Genomic DNA, 17,099 nt, shown 5'->3' with positions numbered 1-17,099 from the left:
TCCCTTGGAGGTGAATTGCTGGGCCAACTCACATCAGGACACTTCAGGCACAACCAGCCAAGCTGCCTCAAGGACATGGCAGCAAATGCTCCTTGGACTCAGTCCGGCAGAGATGCGGTTGGTGGTGCCATGCTTTTCCGTGCTGGGATTCCTCTGTGGGGCCTCCGGGGTGGCCTGAGGACAAGGGGAGGGTGGGAGGGGGTCAGACCCCAGGTGACAGAACTGTCTGTCCTCTGTGAGGCACAAGGCCACACTGACCCTGTACAGACAGTGCTCTGTACAACTCTGGGGGGTGCCTTGCACATCCAAGTCAGAGGAGATCTGTAGAATTGTTTGGTTATGTTGAAAAATTTCCAGCAGTCAAATGGCTTGAGGAAGGCGGTCTTATCCTGATTTGCAGTCCCCATTTTGATTAGCAGCAGGGCTGAATGCGGGAGGGAGGGTCTCTCTAGAGGTGGCCCCTCTGTTCTAAGTTTGAAGGGGATGGCTAGTGGAGAGAGCTCTGGGCTTGAGTGAGAAAGGTCTCTTTCCAAGCTCAGAATGCCTCTACATGGTTGGCTTTTGGGCTGTATTCTCCCAATTCATAATTCTCATCTTCCTCAGAGCGTACCCTCTTTCCATTTGGGAGAAAAACAAGAAGTACTTGCCTAGAACCTACCCTCCCTACCTTGCCACCATGGATAGAATTCAGGGTAGACAAAGGACCAGAGTCTCTGCCAAGCAGATTTTCTCTCTAGGAGATTTCGAAACGGACAGAGGCAGGGAGTTAGCCAGTCTACGTGCAGGCCTGTGGAGGGCGGTCTGAGGTGGAAAGAAAAAGAGAAGATGGAAACTAAGAGTCCAGAAGTCGTCCAGCCCTTGTTCAGACGATCCTGGAACCACACTCCCATCCTTGGATGTTTTCTTGTAGTGTTATAATTAATGCCTTGAGACGGTTTCTACTTATTAGCAACCCAGAGACCCTTGATTATTACACAGAGGCAAAGTCAGGAAATCGTCCATGGCTCTCAGTTTCCCCATTAGTTATATTTAAGTAACCTTCCTCATTGTGCTTTATTGTTTTACTACATAGACCGCCCAGCCCAGGTGTTAGTGTTGCCTTTCTCCTCCGTAAGAACTGACTCCAAAGCATCCTAGAGGAGAGGAAATGACAGAAACTAAGCCGAGGTGGGGCGGGGGGTTGGGTCATTTCTGGGATGGTGACAACCATCAGGCCAGGAGTAGGAAATACCCCCGAGGCAACCCCAGGAAAGAGAAAGTCCTTTGCCTGCGCAGCAGGGGTGCGGGGAGCAGGGAGGGAAAGAAGACTGAACACAACCGCCAGCAGGTGTGCGGGGCAGACTCCCGCATCCCCCCACCGCCAGCGCCAGGCCGCCCTGTGCACCTGCTATCCACCACGGGGCCACCCACCCGGGCCTCACTGGAGTGCGGCTGCCCTACTCTGAGCTCCGACGAGACCCTTCCCAGCCTGCGGGGCAGAGCTCGGGTTCGCCCAGCCTGTTGCTGCCGCCTCCCTCCACGCTCCCAACAGCTACTCCCACTGCGTGGCCCTCTCTGTCGCCACACTTCTGGGGACAGTCACCGTCCTCGGGCCATGCCGGCTCTGCCCACCGGGGCCGCCTCTGCCCGGGCTCTTCCCCACCTCCGTAATGGCATTTGCAGACACTCTCAAGTCACATTGGTCAGAAGGAATATATTTTTTAAAGTAGGGTTTTTCCCCCCATAAAAATGTGTCAAACTATATGTATTGTTTTGTATGCAGTTTTGTTCACTTAATCCATGATGAACATCTTCTCATGGTAGCAAATATAAGGTCCATTTTCATTTTTAATGACAGCCGAGTTTTCTAATCTATGCCCATATCAGAATTGACTTAACCGATCCACATTTGTGTTTCTGATCATTCACAGTGTAATAATCACACAGTAACACCCTTGTAAGCACATCTTTGCGTGTATCTCTATGTCCTTAGGGTGAGTCACTAACAGAACTGCCCCCTGTCCAATGTTATGTATGTCTTAGCGTTCTCACTGAGGGCTGTTGCTTTTTTTTAGGAACTGAAAGAGGAGAAAACTATTTCATATAAATATACATACATATGTCACATATATACTAAATTTGTAAATTTATAAATTTCATTTTAATAACAATCTTTCTATAAAACAGTCTATGTATAGATACACATACATACGTTTATATAGATACACATACATACGTTTATATAGATACACATACATACGTTTATAAATATACGCATATACGCACACATGTATTGATGTGCCAGGGGCTGTGCTAAGTAAGCTTTTAGGTGCCTTTTAAAATGTTAGTCCTTGGCACCTGGGTGGCTCAGTGGGTTAAAGCCTCTGCTTTCGGCTCAGGTCATGATCTCAAGGTCCTGGGATCGAGGCCCACATCGGGCTTTCTGTTCAGCGGGGAACCTGCTTCCCCCCTCTCTCTGCCTGCCTCTCTGCCTACTTGTGATCGTCTCTGTCAAATAAAAAAATAAAATCTTTAAAAAAATTTTGTTAGTCCTCAGGGCACCTGGGTGGCTAAGTGAGTTAAGCCTCTGCCTTTGACTGGCTGGGCTTGTGATCTCAGGATCCTGGGATCAAGCCCCATGTCAGTCTCTCTGCTCAGCAGGGAGCCTGCTTCCTCCTCCCTCTCTGCCTGCTTCTGTGCCTACTTGTGTTCTCTCTGTCAAATAGATAAATAAAATCTTAATAAAATGTTGGTCCTCACAGCGACGTTAGAAGGATTACATCTTTTATCTTTGTTGTATATACAAGGAAACTGGGGTTCTCCTAGAGAGAGAAACAGCCTGGGGTCCTGCGGAATGGAGATCATGTAGCAAAGCCTGGACTCAAGCCTGGGGTTTCTGACTGTGGATCCTGAACTCCCAGCCGCCCCGGGGGCATGGGCTACAGCCTGACTCCACTGAGGTGTCCTGTCAACTCTACGGCTGAGTCTTGCTTGGGTCATCTTGGGCCATCCTGGAGGACAGCCGCAGCCTCAGCACTGCTCTCCTTGCTCCCATTCCTACCCTCCTACTGCTGCGGTCTCCCAAGACCAGAGAGAGTTTTCTAAACAGTAGATCAGACCAAGGCACTGCTCAGCTCCCTCACTTTGCCCTTCCACTTTCTGCACGATGGGGCCCCTGCCTCTCTAGCCCTCAGCCCCCATGCTAACCCGCACAAGCCCGTGATCCTGCACACCCCGAGCTTATTCTACGGTGGGAGCTCTGCGCCAGCCTGTCTCCTTCCTCCGATTTTTCTATGGCGAGTTCCTCCTTGTCACTCCGCTTAAACGCCCTCTTCTCGGAGAGGACCTCTCAACTGGGTTAGCTGCTCACTCCAACACATCACCCTAGTTGGTCTCTGCCTCACTCTTTTCACTCTCTGACAGTAATTTTCTCTGCCCTCACTGTAGTGTGAGATTCGACGTTCAGGAGCTTTTTCTGTACCTCTCACCGCAGCACCCAGAACAGCGCCTGGCATGGGTTCGGCCCTCAGTAATCACTGAAAAGATGAATGATCGTCCTTTCCTTTCTCCTCTTCTTAGAAGGAGACCACAGCCTCCTTAAGACAGATAACCCCTTCCCCCACTGTGGAATTCTAGACGCCTGGGGCAGACAGGACCCCACCCCGCCGCCACCTCACCTCTGTAGGTCAGCAAGGCTTCATCAAGGAACTCAGCAGCCTTCCGGAAATGCTGGGAGATGTCCACCTCGGGGAAGTCATCCACCTCCAGACCCAAGTACTGAATCTCCAGGCCAGTGTAGAATTCAGGCCCAGTGTAGACGCCGGTGCCATGAGCAGCATTCAGAATGTGAGTAATTCCCAGTCTCTTCAGCCTCCCCTTGTTCACAGCTACACTCCTGGGGAGAGAGAGGCAGAGATAATTTCTTCCAGAGTCCAAGCTAGAAAGGCACATTACCCCTGACACTGGGAGCCTGCTTTGGCTGGGTCAGGGAGGCCAGAGCTGGGGGAGTGCCTCCTTTTCTGCTGTCCGGGGTCTGGAGCTCACTGCAAATGTGGTTCGAAAAAGGGGCCAGGGAGAGCAGGGCCAGGGAGCTGGACAGGAGAGGGTAGAATGAAGAGGAGAACAAGACTGATATGCCAGGAAATCTTTGGTCTAGAGATCTCTAGTTTAAAATTCTTTGCCTTGGGGCGCCTGGGTGGCTCAGTGGGTTAAGCCTCTGCCTTCGGCTCAGGTCATGATCTCAGGGTCCTGGGATCGAGTCCCACATTGGGCTCTCTGCTCAGTGGGGAGCCTACTTCCTCCTCCTTTTCTCTCTCTCTGCCTGCCTCTCTCCCTACTTGTGATCTCTCTGTGTCAAATAAATAAACAAAATATTAAAAAAAATAAAATTCTTTGCCTTGGAAATGGACATTCATCAAGACACAAAAGTAGCAGACAAGAGTAATAATCAAACTGGACATGCTTCACATTGATACGGCCTGCCATAGTTTCCAAAGTCCTTTTACATGCATTCTTTGATTTTTATCCCTAATAATAAACTCAAGAGGTAGGGTGGGTAACTTTTCATTCCCATTCAAAGATTATAAAAATGAACCTGAGAGCTTTTATGACATCCCAAGACTGAAAGAAAAAAAAAAAAAGGCTGACCCAGGACAGGTGTTTCTGGCTTCTAGTTGAGAGCTGTTTGCTGCAGCAAGGTAAGTCGAGCTTCGGTCGAAGTGGCTGGAGGTGTCTGGGGTCCCTGGTGAGTGCAACGGGAATGTTTCTGGGTCTACAGAGTTAGCTAGAGACCACTTAGGACTCTGTGCCCAGCTCCAGGAATCAGGTCTGGGCAACTCATTACTCCCAGTGGAGTACGAGCCCCACCATCCAAAGTGGTCTTCCCGACTGCCTGCCACCACGGAGGCCCCAAATTTCCTCCTTTGCTTCTGCACGTGTGAGTAACTACGCAGAGAGAATATCTCATGAAGTAGCCAATGGATCAGCAAAAATCAGTCTCACAAACTAGCCTCGTGGTACCAATTATACGCGGGCAAGATCCTCCAGGAATAGGACATGAGTGAATTGTTTCATGTTTTGTTTTCAAAACCACTCACAAACTTTTTAAAAATAACATTTTTTTTCTGGTTATGCAAACAACAAATGTTTACTCTAGGAAATCTGTACAATTCAAAAGAAACCTAAAAAAAAAATTAAAAAAAAAAAAAAAAGAAACCTAAAGAAGAAAATAAAAATCACTTGTAGAACCGTCTACTAGAGAATATTGTCACCGTTTTATCGTATTTGTGTCTAACTGCTGTCTGTGCAAAACTGCATATACACATCTGTATACTGCTCCACTAGCACCATATCACACGTGTGTGTACATATGGATGTAGATCGGTCGATCTATACACACACACACACAATTTGTAACCCGTTTCTCCTTACTATACTGAGAAAGTTTTCATTGGTTGGTAATAACATATAAAAGTCAGTGTCATCGCTGGCTCGAAGTGTCCCATCAGACAGCATCACTTTGCTGCATGGAGCTCTTGCGGACTTTGCCTAAAGAGGAGGGAGTTTCACCTCTCTCAGGCATCGAGAGGGTAGGACAGAGGGGCACAGCCCGCCCCAGTCAGACTCACTTCTCTGCTATGAAGACATTGGGCCAGACTTCATCCACCTCATTCCAGGGCGCCTCCTGGCGGTCTTGGACCAAGGCCCGCTGTAAATCCAGGACACAGGGGGTGTTGTACAGGCTGGTGTCATCCATCTTCTCCCTGACACGGTTGTACAGGTCCTCCACCAGCAGCTGCTCGGCCGACTCCAGCATGCCTGGACATTCAGCCTCAGCTCTGCTCCTCCGTGGCTTGAATTCTAGAGGACAGGCAGCACTCTCGTTAGAGTTAAGAACACTGTGGCCTGGGGCGCCTGGATGGCTCAGTGGGTTAAAGCCTCTGCCTTCGGCTTGGGTCATGATGCCAGGGCCTGCTTCCTCCTCTCTTTCTGCCTGCTTCTCTGCCTACTTGTGATCTCTGTCAAATAAATAAAATCTTAAAAAAGAAAGAAAGAACACTGTGGCCCTCCCTGTTCCTCAGGAGAATCTGGTCTTGGCCAGTCTGCTGCTAGGACTCCAGGCGTGGGGTGAAATACCAGGAAGGACTTAATGAAAGTCTGGGGGATGGGGGGGGATGGGTGAGGGGGGCACTGCCTCAGTCCGGACACTTACGGTCAGGACCAGCAGCCGTATAGGTAGAGAGGTGGAGGTGAAAGGACACTGGTTTCCCTTACTCCCTCCTGCATTTTTCCAAAGCCGGCTTATAACTTCTTAGAGCAAGGTCCTTAAGCACCTGTCGTAGGTCTGCTTCACACCTGCAGCTCCCACAGCGCTCCGTACAGACGAGAGGCATTTATCAAATGACTCAGGGGCATTCTTTCGCAACAGGATTCACTTTGTTAGTTTGACTCCTTCACATCCGGAACGCAGGTAACTTAGGGAAGTAAAAACTTTCAGCATGTGTGTCAGGGCACTTTCTCATACACACTTAATCTACTTGTTCATTTCATTTATTGTCTGATTCTCCCCATTGGGTAAGCGCCTGTGAGTCTCAGCCCCCACTCTCTGGCAGGGGGCAAAGGTTTGCCATGAACTCCCCTGATAGTCCCCAAACAGCATTCCTGGCCTTTCTGCCAACAGTTCAGGAAAGATCAGATTCCAAATGAATTCAAGGGACGCCTGGGTGGCTCAGTCAGTTAGGGGTCTGCTTTCAGCTCTGGTCATGATCCCAGGGTCCTGAGATCAAGTCTCGCATCGGGCTCCTTGCTCAGCGGGGAGCCTGCTTCTCCCCCTGCTTGTGCTCTCTCTTGACAAATAAATAAATAAAATCTTAAAAAACCGAACCAAACCAAATGAATTCAAAATCTATTCACCCATATCTCCAGTGAACCTTTATCTCCTTCTCCTAATATGTTTGTTCCCAATGATCAAATTTGGGGGGAAAGTAAGATATTTCTTTCTCTGAGAAGGTATATAAGAATAGTGGAGGGCAAAACCTTTGGGCCACTTAATAGCCAAAAATACTGACTAGAGAGAAGGGAAAAAGAAAGAAAGGAGTGTCGCCTGCATTGGCCATAACGTCTTGCGGGCACCATCTCTCTCCCTGATGGGTGGAGAGTAGAGCCACGTTTGGCAAAAAGACTCGGCCCAGCCCTTCAGGATGAACAGGTGTCTGTGAGCTGGGCTGGCTGCTAGAGGTCTGCGGGTCCTGGGAGTTCTGGGTTCTACCCAGGACCGAGCGCTCCGTTTCCCTACAGCTCTTCTCTCTCTTTTCCCTTTTCTGAACCACTTGATGGGCCCCCATATCCCTGCATCAGATCTCAGCTCTAAATGTTCTCTGATCTCTGGTTCAAAAGCAGAAAGAAGAAAAAAGCCCTCCGATCCCAGAGCTCTATTTTGTTTAAAAATAGATGAAGCGATCCTATTCTCTCTACCACTGGGTCTTCTCCCGGGGCTCTCCTGGGATCTTACCTAGCAAACGTGAAAGCCCCCCTCCCTCCCTCCCCTAACTGAGACATCTCTCCTTTACTACATGTAAAAGATAAAACTCCCTGATGTCTCATTAAAATACATAGCACTGTCTTCCTCAGCTATTTATATAGCTGGCTGTTGTCTTGATTTTTTTTCCCTTTCCAGTTTAAAAACAAAAGTCCCAGCCCTTCATTCCTGCCTTCCCCAGGCCTCTGGCCCACCCTCAGCCTGTTTCAACTCCACCTCCCTCCCTGCCTCAATTCCTCCCATTTATTTCTACTACCTAAGGCTTCTTCAGAAGAAAACAGAGCCTGGACATCTCCCCTCTCAGCTCTTTCAGAGGCACGGCACATGAGGACTTCCATGGACACGGAAGTTTTCTTCAAAACACGTTTTTACCCTCTGATCACTGGTGAGGAGGGCAATGTTTTGAAATATCACTTGATTCATTTTGCTTTCTCTGGCATATATTTTTTTCTCCCCCCACCAGCAAGCAGCCACTAAGAAAAAGGAAACTTAGGCTTAATGCCCCAGACAAGAGGAGAGTAGATAAAACCTAGAATTAAAAAAAAAAAAAAATCCATTGCTTCGTTTCAGATTTCGATCTACGTGTGCAATGTCCTGTAGACGTATGTATGTCATTCTCTAGGCTTGAGAGTGAAGTTTCAAAGAGAGATGATTTTCTCACAACTCCCAGATTTTCACTTATCAGGAACCCAAGCATGGAGAGGGGTCCAGAGAGTAAAGCACAGAGCAGAGATTTTGCAGGCTGGCAGGTGAGGGAAGTTCCGAAACACACAGGAGGAAAAAAGAACTTCCAGAGTTAGGTGCTGGGATCAATTCAGAGAGATCCACAGGGTGAAGCCACTCACGCCTGGCTTGGAGCAAGGGAAGAGACACCCCGGGCAGCGTAGTAAAGAAAACAGAAAAGAACGTGAGAGTTCCTCAAGAAGATGGGGCCTCCGAGGCTGCTCCTACCACAGGCAGCAGCAAATGGAATTTCTGGCTCCTCAGCAGGTGGAGAGGAGATCTAGGTATCCTCAGGGACCCTGCGGGAACCCAAAGGGCCTGGGGACTGAGAAGGGGAGCTGGGATACATGGAGAAGGGGCAGCATGCGTGGCTCTCACCGCTAAAAGCCAGGGGAAGGATCATGGCCACCAGCAGTGGTGATGCCCAAAGCCAGCAGGGCCCGTGTCAGTACCAACGTTGGTATATCCAACCCCAGCCCACAGCAGAGGCAGAGACCCCCAGGGCAAAGGGAGGAGAAAAGAAATTTGTTCCAAAATTGATTTAAGAAAAATCCATCCAATCAGGATAACTGTCCTTGAATGAAATACATAGCATGCTTTCTGCTCCAAAATTTACCATGTGCATATTAACCTTTCTCCCCACTCAACCTTTCCCTACCATAATTCAGATTGAAAACCACCTTCAAACACTAGTGGACATGCAGATCTAAATCGAGATATCCCTTTGAGCAGAACTCTCTGGGTGCTTCTGGTCATTTCTTGGGCTTTCAGGTCTGTGTGTCTAGAATAAGCCACCCCAGGATCCCTGAGATGAACTGAAAAATGGAATGGCAGGCCACAGGAGCAGACTGGAACTGCCTTCCTGGCTGTTAACTCAAGAGAATTATTCACACTCGTACCTAATAATTTCCATCTCAGGTTCATGAAGGTTGATGATGAGTTATGTCAGCAGAACTGCCTTCTTTGGATCTGCTCCTCTTAATGGGATGGGTAGCACCTGGGAAGCACCTTGACCTCTTCGAAAGGGCCCTTTCCAACGGCTCCCAGATGAGCTGTGGACTCTCCCTGCTCCCACCCACCGTCTGATGGCATTACCTTCATTGATGATCTGCTTAGCCGCAACAGCGGAGGAGAGGTGAATGGGCTCCATGAAAATGCTTTCTGTTTCTGCATCTGAGACCATCGAGTACCTAAGAGAAGAGGATACCTGTGTGAGATGACTCTGGGTAGCATCTGAATGGGAGGCATTCTTTTTAGACAAGAAACTTGGACCTGATTTTAGGCACAATGGACAACAACGAGAGATAAAGGGAAAGCCTTCCTAAGTTTAAAAACCTGAGAATGCTGAACACTGTGGGTCAGTTACCACCCGATTTCAAACCGGAGTTAGCATTAATGTGAGTTGATATTTAAGGACACGGTAGTCTAGGCTGTGGAGGGAAAGGCATACAACCGTGGTTGGGGAGAACTCACCCCGATGTGATTTTCCTTCCTCTACTGGGTTCCCACCCTTGGATGTGCTGTTGATAATTTTTTCCCTCTTGCCCCTCTTTGTCATCAGTACTCTAGGATGTCCCTAACTGTGCTGTTCTTAAGGTTCTGCTGGATTGATGGGCTGGTAGGCTGCCATCATCCCCTCCATGCCCTGTATCCTTGCCCTGTTTGAAAGAGAATGGGCTAAGAATGATGGGCTGGCACAGGGAAATGGGAAGGAATTCTTAGATGCACAGTCCTGATTCTGAACACAAGAAATCAAGGTTCAGCCTGAGCCCAGGGATGCAATCAAGGAACTTAAGTAAATGTCAAGCAATTTTCCAGAAATAATTCAACAGACATGTCCAAAGGGAAATGAGGAACATAGTGAAATGGGGCAGAAACAAGGGATAGGACCGTAGTATCAAGGCGGGTACCCTCCCCTTTATGGGTTCATCTCTTTTCCAGGCATTGGGGTGAACTCTGGGTCTATTTTTTTTTCTTTTAAAGATTTTATTTTGTTTTTATTATTTATTTGACAGAGAGAGAGATCACAAGTAGATAGAGAGGCAGGTAGAGAGAGAGAGAGAGGGAAGCAGGCTCCCGGCTGAGCAGAGAGGCCGATGTGGGACTCGATCCCAGGACCCTGAGATCATGACCTGAGCCGAAGGCAGCGGCCTAACCCACTGAGCCACCCAGGCGCCCCTATTTTTTTCTTTTTTTTGCTTAGTCTTTCCTTTAAGTCCAAAGAGCTTAAAGAAAAAATTTCCCTATCACACAAACTCCCTTATGTTACCCCTTTATAGTCAACCCCTCCCTGAACCTCATCCCCTGCCAAGCACTGATCTGTTTTCTGTCCCTACAGTGTGGCCTTTTCCAGAATATCATATAAATTAAATCATACCACAGTCTTTTGGTTCTGGCTTATTTCAGTTAGCAAAATGAATCTACAAGTCATCTATTGTATTGCTTTAAGCACTAATTTGTTACTGAAAAATATTCCATTTTCTAGGCACCTCAGGCTGTTGCTGCCATTGCTGCCACACTGCCTTGAGTCACAACTGGGTATCCTAGAGGGAAAAATGATATTCCCATTGCTGGTTTGGTTGAACTTTGAATTCTGTCTTTCTCAATCGGCCTGCTACTATTTACTTTTCAGAGTCTTCGAACAGTTGCTGTATCCTTCTGTTCAGGTTTTACAAAGGCAATCCATGAGAGAGTGATGGGTGTTTGCCATCTTACCCAGGACTAGAACCTCTGTTCTACTGTCTTTTTGCTTTTAAATGTCTGAAGTCCATGTGTTTTTTATCTTTATGAAAGCCACAGGATCTTTTGGTTTGTGGTGTCTAACTTCCCAGTGATGCATGTTGGCTTATTTTCATCCATTGTGTTGGGAATGGACACCATTTTCGAGTGCCTTCTATGAACTTAATCCTAACAAAATTCCCACTTTGTGGATATTATTATTCCCGCTTTAAAATGAGGAAACTGTGGCCCAGACAAGCTAACAAAATTCCCCCAAGCCAGTAAACAAGAGGCAGGGCTAGGAGGCAAATTCAGGGCAGCCCTGCTCAAAGTCCAATCTTCTCTCCACTACAAGACACCATTTAGATTAGACGGGGGAGTGCTCGCTTCGGCAGCACATATACTAGATTAGACGGGGGAGGTGGAGTCGCTTGGTGGGTCCCCAAGCCCAACGTCGACTCTGACCCAGAAAAGCACTTCTACAATACTTGTTGAAAGCACAGAGGATACAGAGATGCGCGGATGGATGGGGCTGAGTTGTGCGGGGTCCAGCTGAACTGAATGGAGCTAACCTGAGCAAAAATAAGTTTAGCTGAATTGATTAGCAGAACAATTTTCTCATGGTAGAAGTCTACATGAGAGTCCTCCCTTGGGAGACAGGCATGCTTAGGGCTAATAAGGCTATGGAGAAAGAAATACCTTTGCCAAAAGAAAGGATGACTCTACCCAGAATGTTGCTAGACTTGCCAGCGCAGCATGAGGGACAGCACCGTGTGGAATTAGTGTTGGTAATCCTGAGGGACTTCCAAGAGCAGTTGTGTTGGATTCCCATTCAAGCGCGGAGTACTCTGCTAGTACTCCAAGTACTCAAGAAGATGCATTCTTAAGTATGATGGTGGCGGCGGGGGTGAATTAAGGGCGAAGTCAGTGGGATATTACCCTTGCATGTTAGCACTGCAGAGGTCTCATTATTTGGCAAAGGTAGTAAAGAGTGGAACACCTGGTGGGGGTGGGCATGGGCTCTACAGAGGCAACATTAGGTCAATTTATTTACCCCTGTATCGCCAGCCCATGGAAGGTGATCAGGCAGACTGAGATCAGACTGAATGGATGGTGGGTGGACAGACACGTAGACAGGTGAACAGACGGATGGATAAATGGATGGGATATGCCAGGTCCTGGGCAAAATGTCCAATATCACTTGGGGAACAAACCCAATGGTCTCCAGGGCCCTGCTGTCTCTGTCATCGTTCTCCTTTCCAGCCTCAGCTTACACTGGCTTCCCTCTGGTTCACTCCTTTCTAGGAAGCTAGAAAGGCTTCCCGTCCTCACCAAACTTCCTTCTGCCCTGGGGCTTTGCCGAAGCCTACTTCCACTAGGCTAGATGCTCCCTTGTTCCCACTGCGCCTGTCTTTGAGATCAGTTCAGTCTTCTCTTCTCCCTGACCGCTGGTCTCACTGCACCGTATCCTTTCCTTTATGGTGCTTCTAGCAGATGGAATTTCACGTTTACTTATGAAACCATTCGATAAATACCCATGTCCTCTACTTAACCATACCCTCTATGAGGCAGGGACCATGCCTGGTACTTTGAAGACTGTTACGTTCCCAGCACCGGGTACGATGTCTGGCACACAGTAAATGCTTAATAGGGATTTTCTGATTCGCTGATGGACCGAACTGCTCCCCAGTATGCGTCCGCCTCATAGTCGGTACAGCAGCTTCAACAATTAGCAACAGGTATTTATCAAGTATCTGCCACTTGCTCATTATTTCACTGGATACCACAGCAAGCCCAGAAGCGAAACCATGCTCCTAACTGTTCATGCTCACTCTCTGCCCTTGTGAGGCCAAGTTGGACACAATCTCGGAGGCCGGTGTTGACTGTTAGTAATTTTTTCTTAGGGTAGATTAAAGGTGGCCCCAGATCTGGAACACTCCTCCCACTTGTCTTGAATCTGGCTGATCTGTGACTGGTTTCACCAATAGGGTACGGTAAAAGTGACACTGTGGCAGTCTGAGCCTCAGTCTGGCTCTCGTGCCTCTCTCATCGGGAGCCCCGAGCTTCCTGTAAGAAGTCCTACTACCTCAGGACCAGGACCACCGAGCTGACAAAGCCACGTCAACTGCTCTGCTGAGCTCCCCGCCAATAGATGGCCACGTGGTTCTGTCTCTTAGACATGGCTCCTCCCCCTGTCAAACCGCCCCAGCCGACACCACACATACAAGCTGCCCAGTGAATTCCTGTCCAAGTTCCTCATCCACAACGAGGGGAGCGAAATAAAATCATTGCCTTAATTCATTAGGTTTGGGGGTAAATTTGTTAAGTAGCAACAGTTTAACAGGCACGGTGCTATTCCAAGGGCTCAGAAGTGAGACTTGAGCAAATGCTAAGGCGCCCTTCTCCCTAATAGTGATACAGAACCTAATAAATAGCAGCGAACGACCCAGATTTGTTGCAGTTGGGAAATAACAAAAAGTAACACTGGTAGGAGAGCAAACCCAGTCACCACGCCAGACCCCGTGGGCACCTGGGCCCAGCTTTCAGGGCAGTCTATGTGAAACCAGAAACGTCTCACCAAACTAGAGCGGGAACCTCAACTGTTACATAAATGTGAGTGATATCCTCATAAGTAAACAATATTTATTAAGGAAGTTTTACTCTTTTATTTATAAACAATATTATTTATACTATTATTTTTAAATTTATACTATTATTAGTATAAATAACCATTTTGTTTATTAAGGGTCAGTATTACGTAAAATGAGTTTGGGGGGGGTGGAATCAAAGCAAAACCCTGACCAGGGAATTGGCAGAAACCCCTGCGGTATATGGGGCTGAGAAGGGCTCGCTCCTGGAACATCCCCTCCGCTCTCCTCCAGTCAGTTTTCTGTCTCTCTGCAGGCCTCCGTGGCTCTGAGGCTTTCTCCCATCCGTAATCAGTATTCCAAACAATGGGCACGACCTGAAGAGGGACAGCTGCTTCACCAGTCAGGCATGCAGAAAGCCTCAGAAGGAACCCACCCGTCTGTCTCCCCTAGATTCCCGCCTGGAAGGATCGGTGAGCCCATGATCAGGCCGATTTTCCTCAACAACACTGACTTTAGATTGTGTGGATTTGGTTTCACATGACAAACACAGGGAACTGAGAATCTGTCCTAAATGTACCTGAACTCCGAGGCTGTGGGTTTGATAGGGGAGGATTTGAAATTAAAATCTGAAAATAGAAATGACAGAGAAACATCCTTCCTTCTTGTGGGGAGTCAAGATGGAACTTCAGCTAAGGAATCTGTCAGGAGGAGACTCTGGAAGACTCTATCCAGTACACTTTCCAGAAGCTGGCGGTTTTATGATTGAGAAGAGAGGGTGTGAAGAACAGCTTCTCTCCAGCCCCACGACGTGTCTCTTCTTGGCTGCTCAGGCAAACATGTGAACAACAGTAAACTGAGCTCAGCATTACATCCTGTTGAGTCTAGGATGTAAATTATGAGTCACCTCCTAAGGGAAAAGGACATGCAAACTTAACAGTCCTAAACTGTTTTGCCACAGATACAGTTTACTAAGTCAGGTGTGGGGGTGGGACCCCAAAAGGACCCAGTGGAGAACAAAGTTTAGGCATAGAGAAGCGGCTCCTTTGTTTTCCATGGAGAAGCAGGCCTGCAGGGAAAGAAAAGAGGAAGGAAAGCGAGACCCTGAACCACCGGCCCTGTTTATATTTGCAAGGTCAGTGAGACAGTGGCTCTAGAGGTTCTGATTTATGACCACATCTGTGCCTCTACCGCAGATCTGAGACAGAGTGAAATGACACTCCACCCTGATTGGAAAGCAGCGAGGGCTGGCTGCTCAAAAAGATGGGCAGGGTAGGAGAGAATCTAGGATCGATATACCCCTCATCACAGGTTCACAAAGCAGCTAAAAAGCCTTGAGGGTGATTTGAAAGAGAAACAATAAAGCAGAGTTTGATGGACTTCCTAACCAAGAGCAGGAGACTGGTGCCATTTTCTCTAAACCTGTGTTTTTCAAAATTGCAGACTGCGACCCATTAGTGTATCATAAAATCAATTCAATGGGTCCTGCCTGGCATCTGGAAAAGGAAGGAAGGAAGGGAGGGTGGACGGGTTGGTGAGAGGCAAGAGAAAAGAGGGGAGGGGAGGGGAGGAAAAAGAGAAAGAAAAAGAGAGTAGACTAGTACTATCCATTTTAAGATAAATATAATTTTGTGAAACCATTTTTTTTTTTAATACCGACCTGAATGTATGTTCTGAGTTGAGCTGTAAATGGCATGTCTTACCCTGGATAACAGTCACCAAAGTTTGAAATCCACTGCTTTAAACTAATTGTCAGGTTGTCAAAGCACAGAACAAGTCCTTCAACCCAGACCCCCTGCCAGCTGATCAGTTCATTTCAAGGAGTGCCTTGGAAATGCAATGGACACAGCAGCCCAGGAGGGGGTGTCTATCTTGATTTGGCTTTTGCAAAAAAGGAACAGATTTCTGCGTTTCTTCTAAGTGTACATTCACTCCAGAGAAAGTGACCGCACAGGCAAAGTTCAGGTTCCAAAGAAGGAGAGGAAGTCAGCAAATGAAAGCAAATTGATTTATAGCAAGCTGCTTCTGTCAGGCTTCGTGAAAGCTGTGAAAATCTTCACGGAAAAAGAAATAGAAAAGAGAAAGGGTAGCTAGGCGTAGCCGTTTCCCAAGGACACAAACCTGACACTTCATGCCCCCATTTCAGTCCCACCTGCTGTTACCAGCCATGGAGACCTCCCTGTAGGAAAGCACAACATAGTTAAGGAACTTCACCAAAGGTGGCTGGGAAAATTCTGTCACAAGAGATGGCCTGAGCAGATAATCAAGGAGTTCTAGAAACTGTAAAGGCTTAACAATTTCAGATCAAAAGGCCAAAGCAAGAAATGCATTTTGACTTGGAAAGAAATAAAGGAAAACAGGGCGGAGGAGCAAGATGGCGGAGGACCAGGAGACCTAATATTGTGGGAGCCCAGGAGTTCGGCTAGATAGTTCTCAAACCATTCTGAGCACCTATAGCTCAACAGGAGATCGAAGAGAACAGCAACAATTCTATGAAGAGAAATCGACCACTTTCTGGAAGGTCGGACATGCAGAGAAGTGAATCCGAGGCGATATACCAGAAGAGAGACCGTGGGGAGAGGGCTGGCTCCCGGCAAGTGAGAGAAAAGCAGAGCACAAAATCAGAACTTTTAGAAGTCGGCTCCACTGAGGGCCATCTCTCCAGAGGCTAAGTGGGGGGTGGAGCCCTCGTGGGGACAGTGTGGTCTCAGGACTCGTGGGATCACAGAAAGACCGGGGGTGCCTGGGTGTGGCAGAGCTCCCAGGTATCGGAGCGGGGAGAGTAGGCTCTCAGCTCGGGGTTGCCTTAAATTGTCATCTGAGGCACAGTCGGGCCACTGCTCCTCAAGCAGGGACCCCACAAGTGGCAGGTCTGGGAAGACTCGCCTTCCTCCTCTAGGAGGAGCGGCACAGGAGCGCAGAACAGGAATCTGCTGGGTTTGGAGACTCCAAATGGGGCCGTGCGCCAGAGACAGAAATGCTCGGTCACAGGCCGGGTGAGGTCAGAGATGGAGACCAGGGAGACGAGACGGACTGACGGCTTTTTTCTGAGGGCGCACCCAGGAGTGGGGCGCCAAGCTCTTGGCTCCCCAGTCCGAGACTGGGCGGCCGCCATCTTCATTCCCGTCCTCCAAAGCAGTAGGGAAAGCGCTCAGGGAACAAAAGCTTCGAGCGCCAACTGGAGCAAATAGCTTAGCCAGGCCCCTGGCCAGGGCAGTGCCCGTTCTGCCTCATGCAAAGACATTTGAGAATCACCGCAACAGGACCCTCCCCGAGAAGATCAGGAAGAACTTCCAGCCAAGACCAAGTTCACCAACCAATTCAGAGCTACAGGAAAACAGTACATAGAATTTATGGCTTTTTCCCCATGATTCTTTAGTCATTCAAAGTTAAATATTTTAAAATTTTATTTTTTTCTTATTCTATTTTTTAAAAGCTTTTCCTCTTTACTATTTTAACATTTTTAACTACTTTACCTTAAGAATACCTTTTTTAAAATCTTTTAGAATTTTCATTGTTATAGTCATATATTATCCCTTCATTGTATTTAAGCT

General features: G+C 47.9%; 1 protein-coding gene across 3 annotated transcripts in view; it reads right to left on the bottom strand.

Annotated features, from left to right (window-relative positions):
• Window positions 1-17,099, bottom strand: part of STYXL2 (serine/threonine/tyrosine interacting like 2) — a 39,445-nt gene that overhangs the window by 5,066 nt on the left and 17,280 nt on the right. For all 3 annotated transcript variants that reach the window (XM_045982394.1, XM_045982396.1, XM_045982395.1), the window contains exons 3-5: window positions 9,335-9,429; window positions 5,607-5,838; window positions 3,657-3,874 (exon numbers count right to left, since the gene is read on the bottom strand). In XM_045982394.1, the coding sequence (XP_045838350.1) occupies window positions 3,657-3,874; window positions 5,607-5,838; window positions 9,335-9,429 (545 nt within the window). The remainder of the gene's footprint in view (window positions 1-3,656; window positions 3,875-5,606; window positions 5,839-9,334; window positions 9,430-17,099) is intronic.

Source organism: Meles meles, chromosome 17 (genome assembly GCF_922984935.1).
Source record: "Meles meles chromosome 17, mMelMel3.1 paternal haplotype, whole genome shotgun sequence".
NCBI classification, from domain to species: Eukaryota; Metazoa; Chordata; class Mammalia; order Carnivora; family Mustelidae; genus Meles; species Meles meles.
Note: the sequence above shows the minus strand (reverse complement) of the source record. Positions and strands in the feature narration are given on the sequence as shown.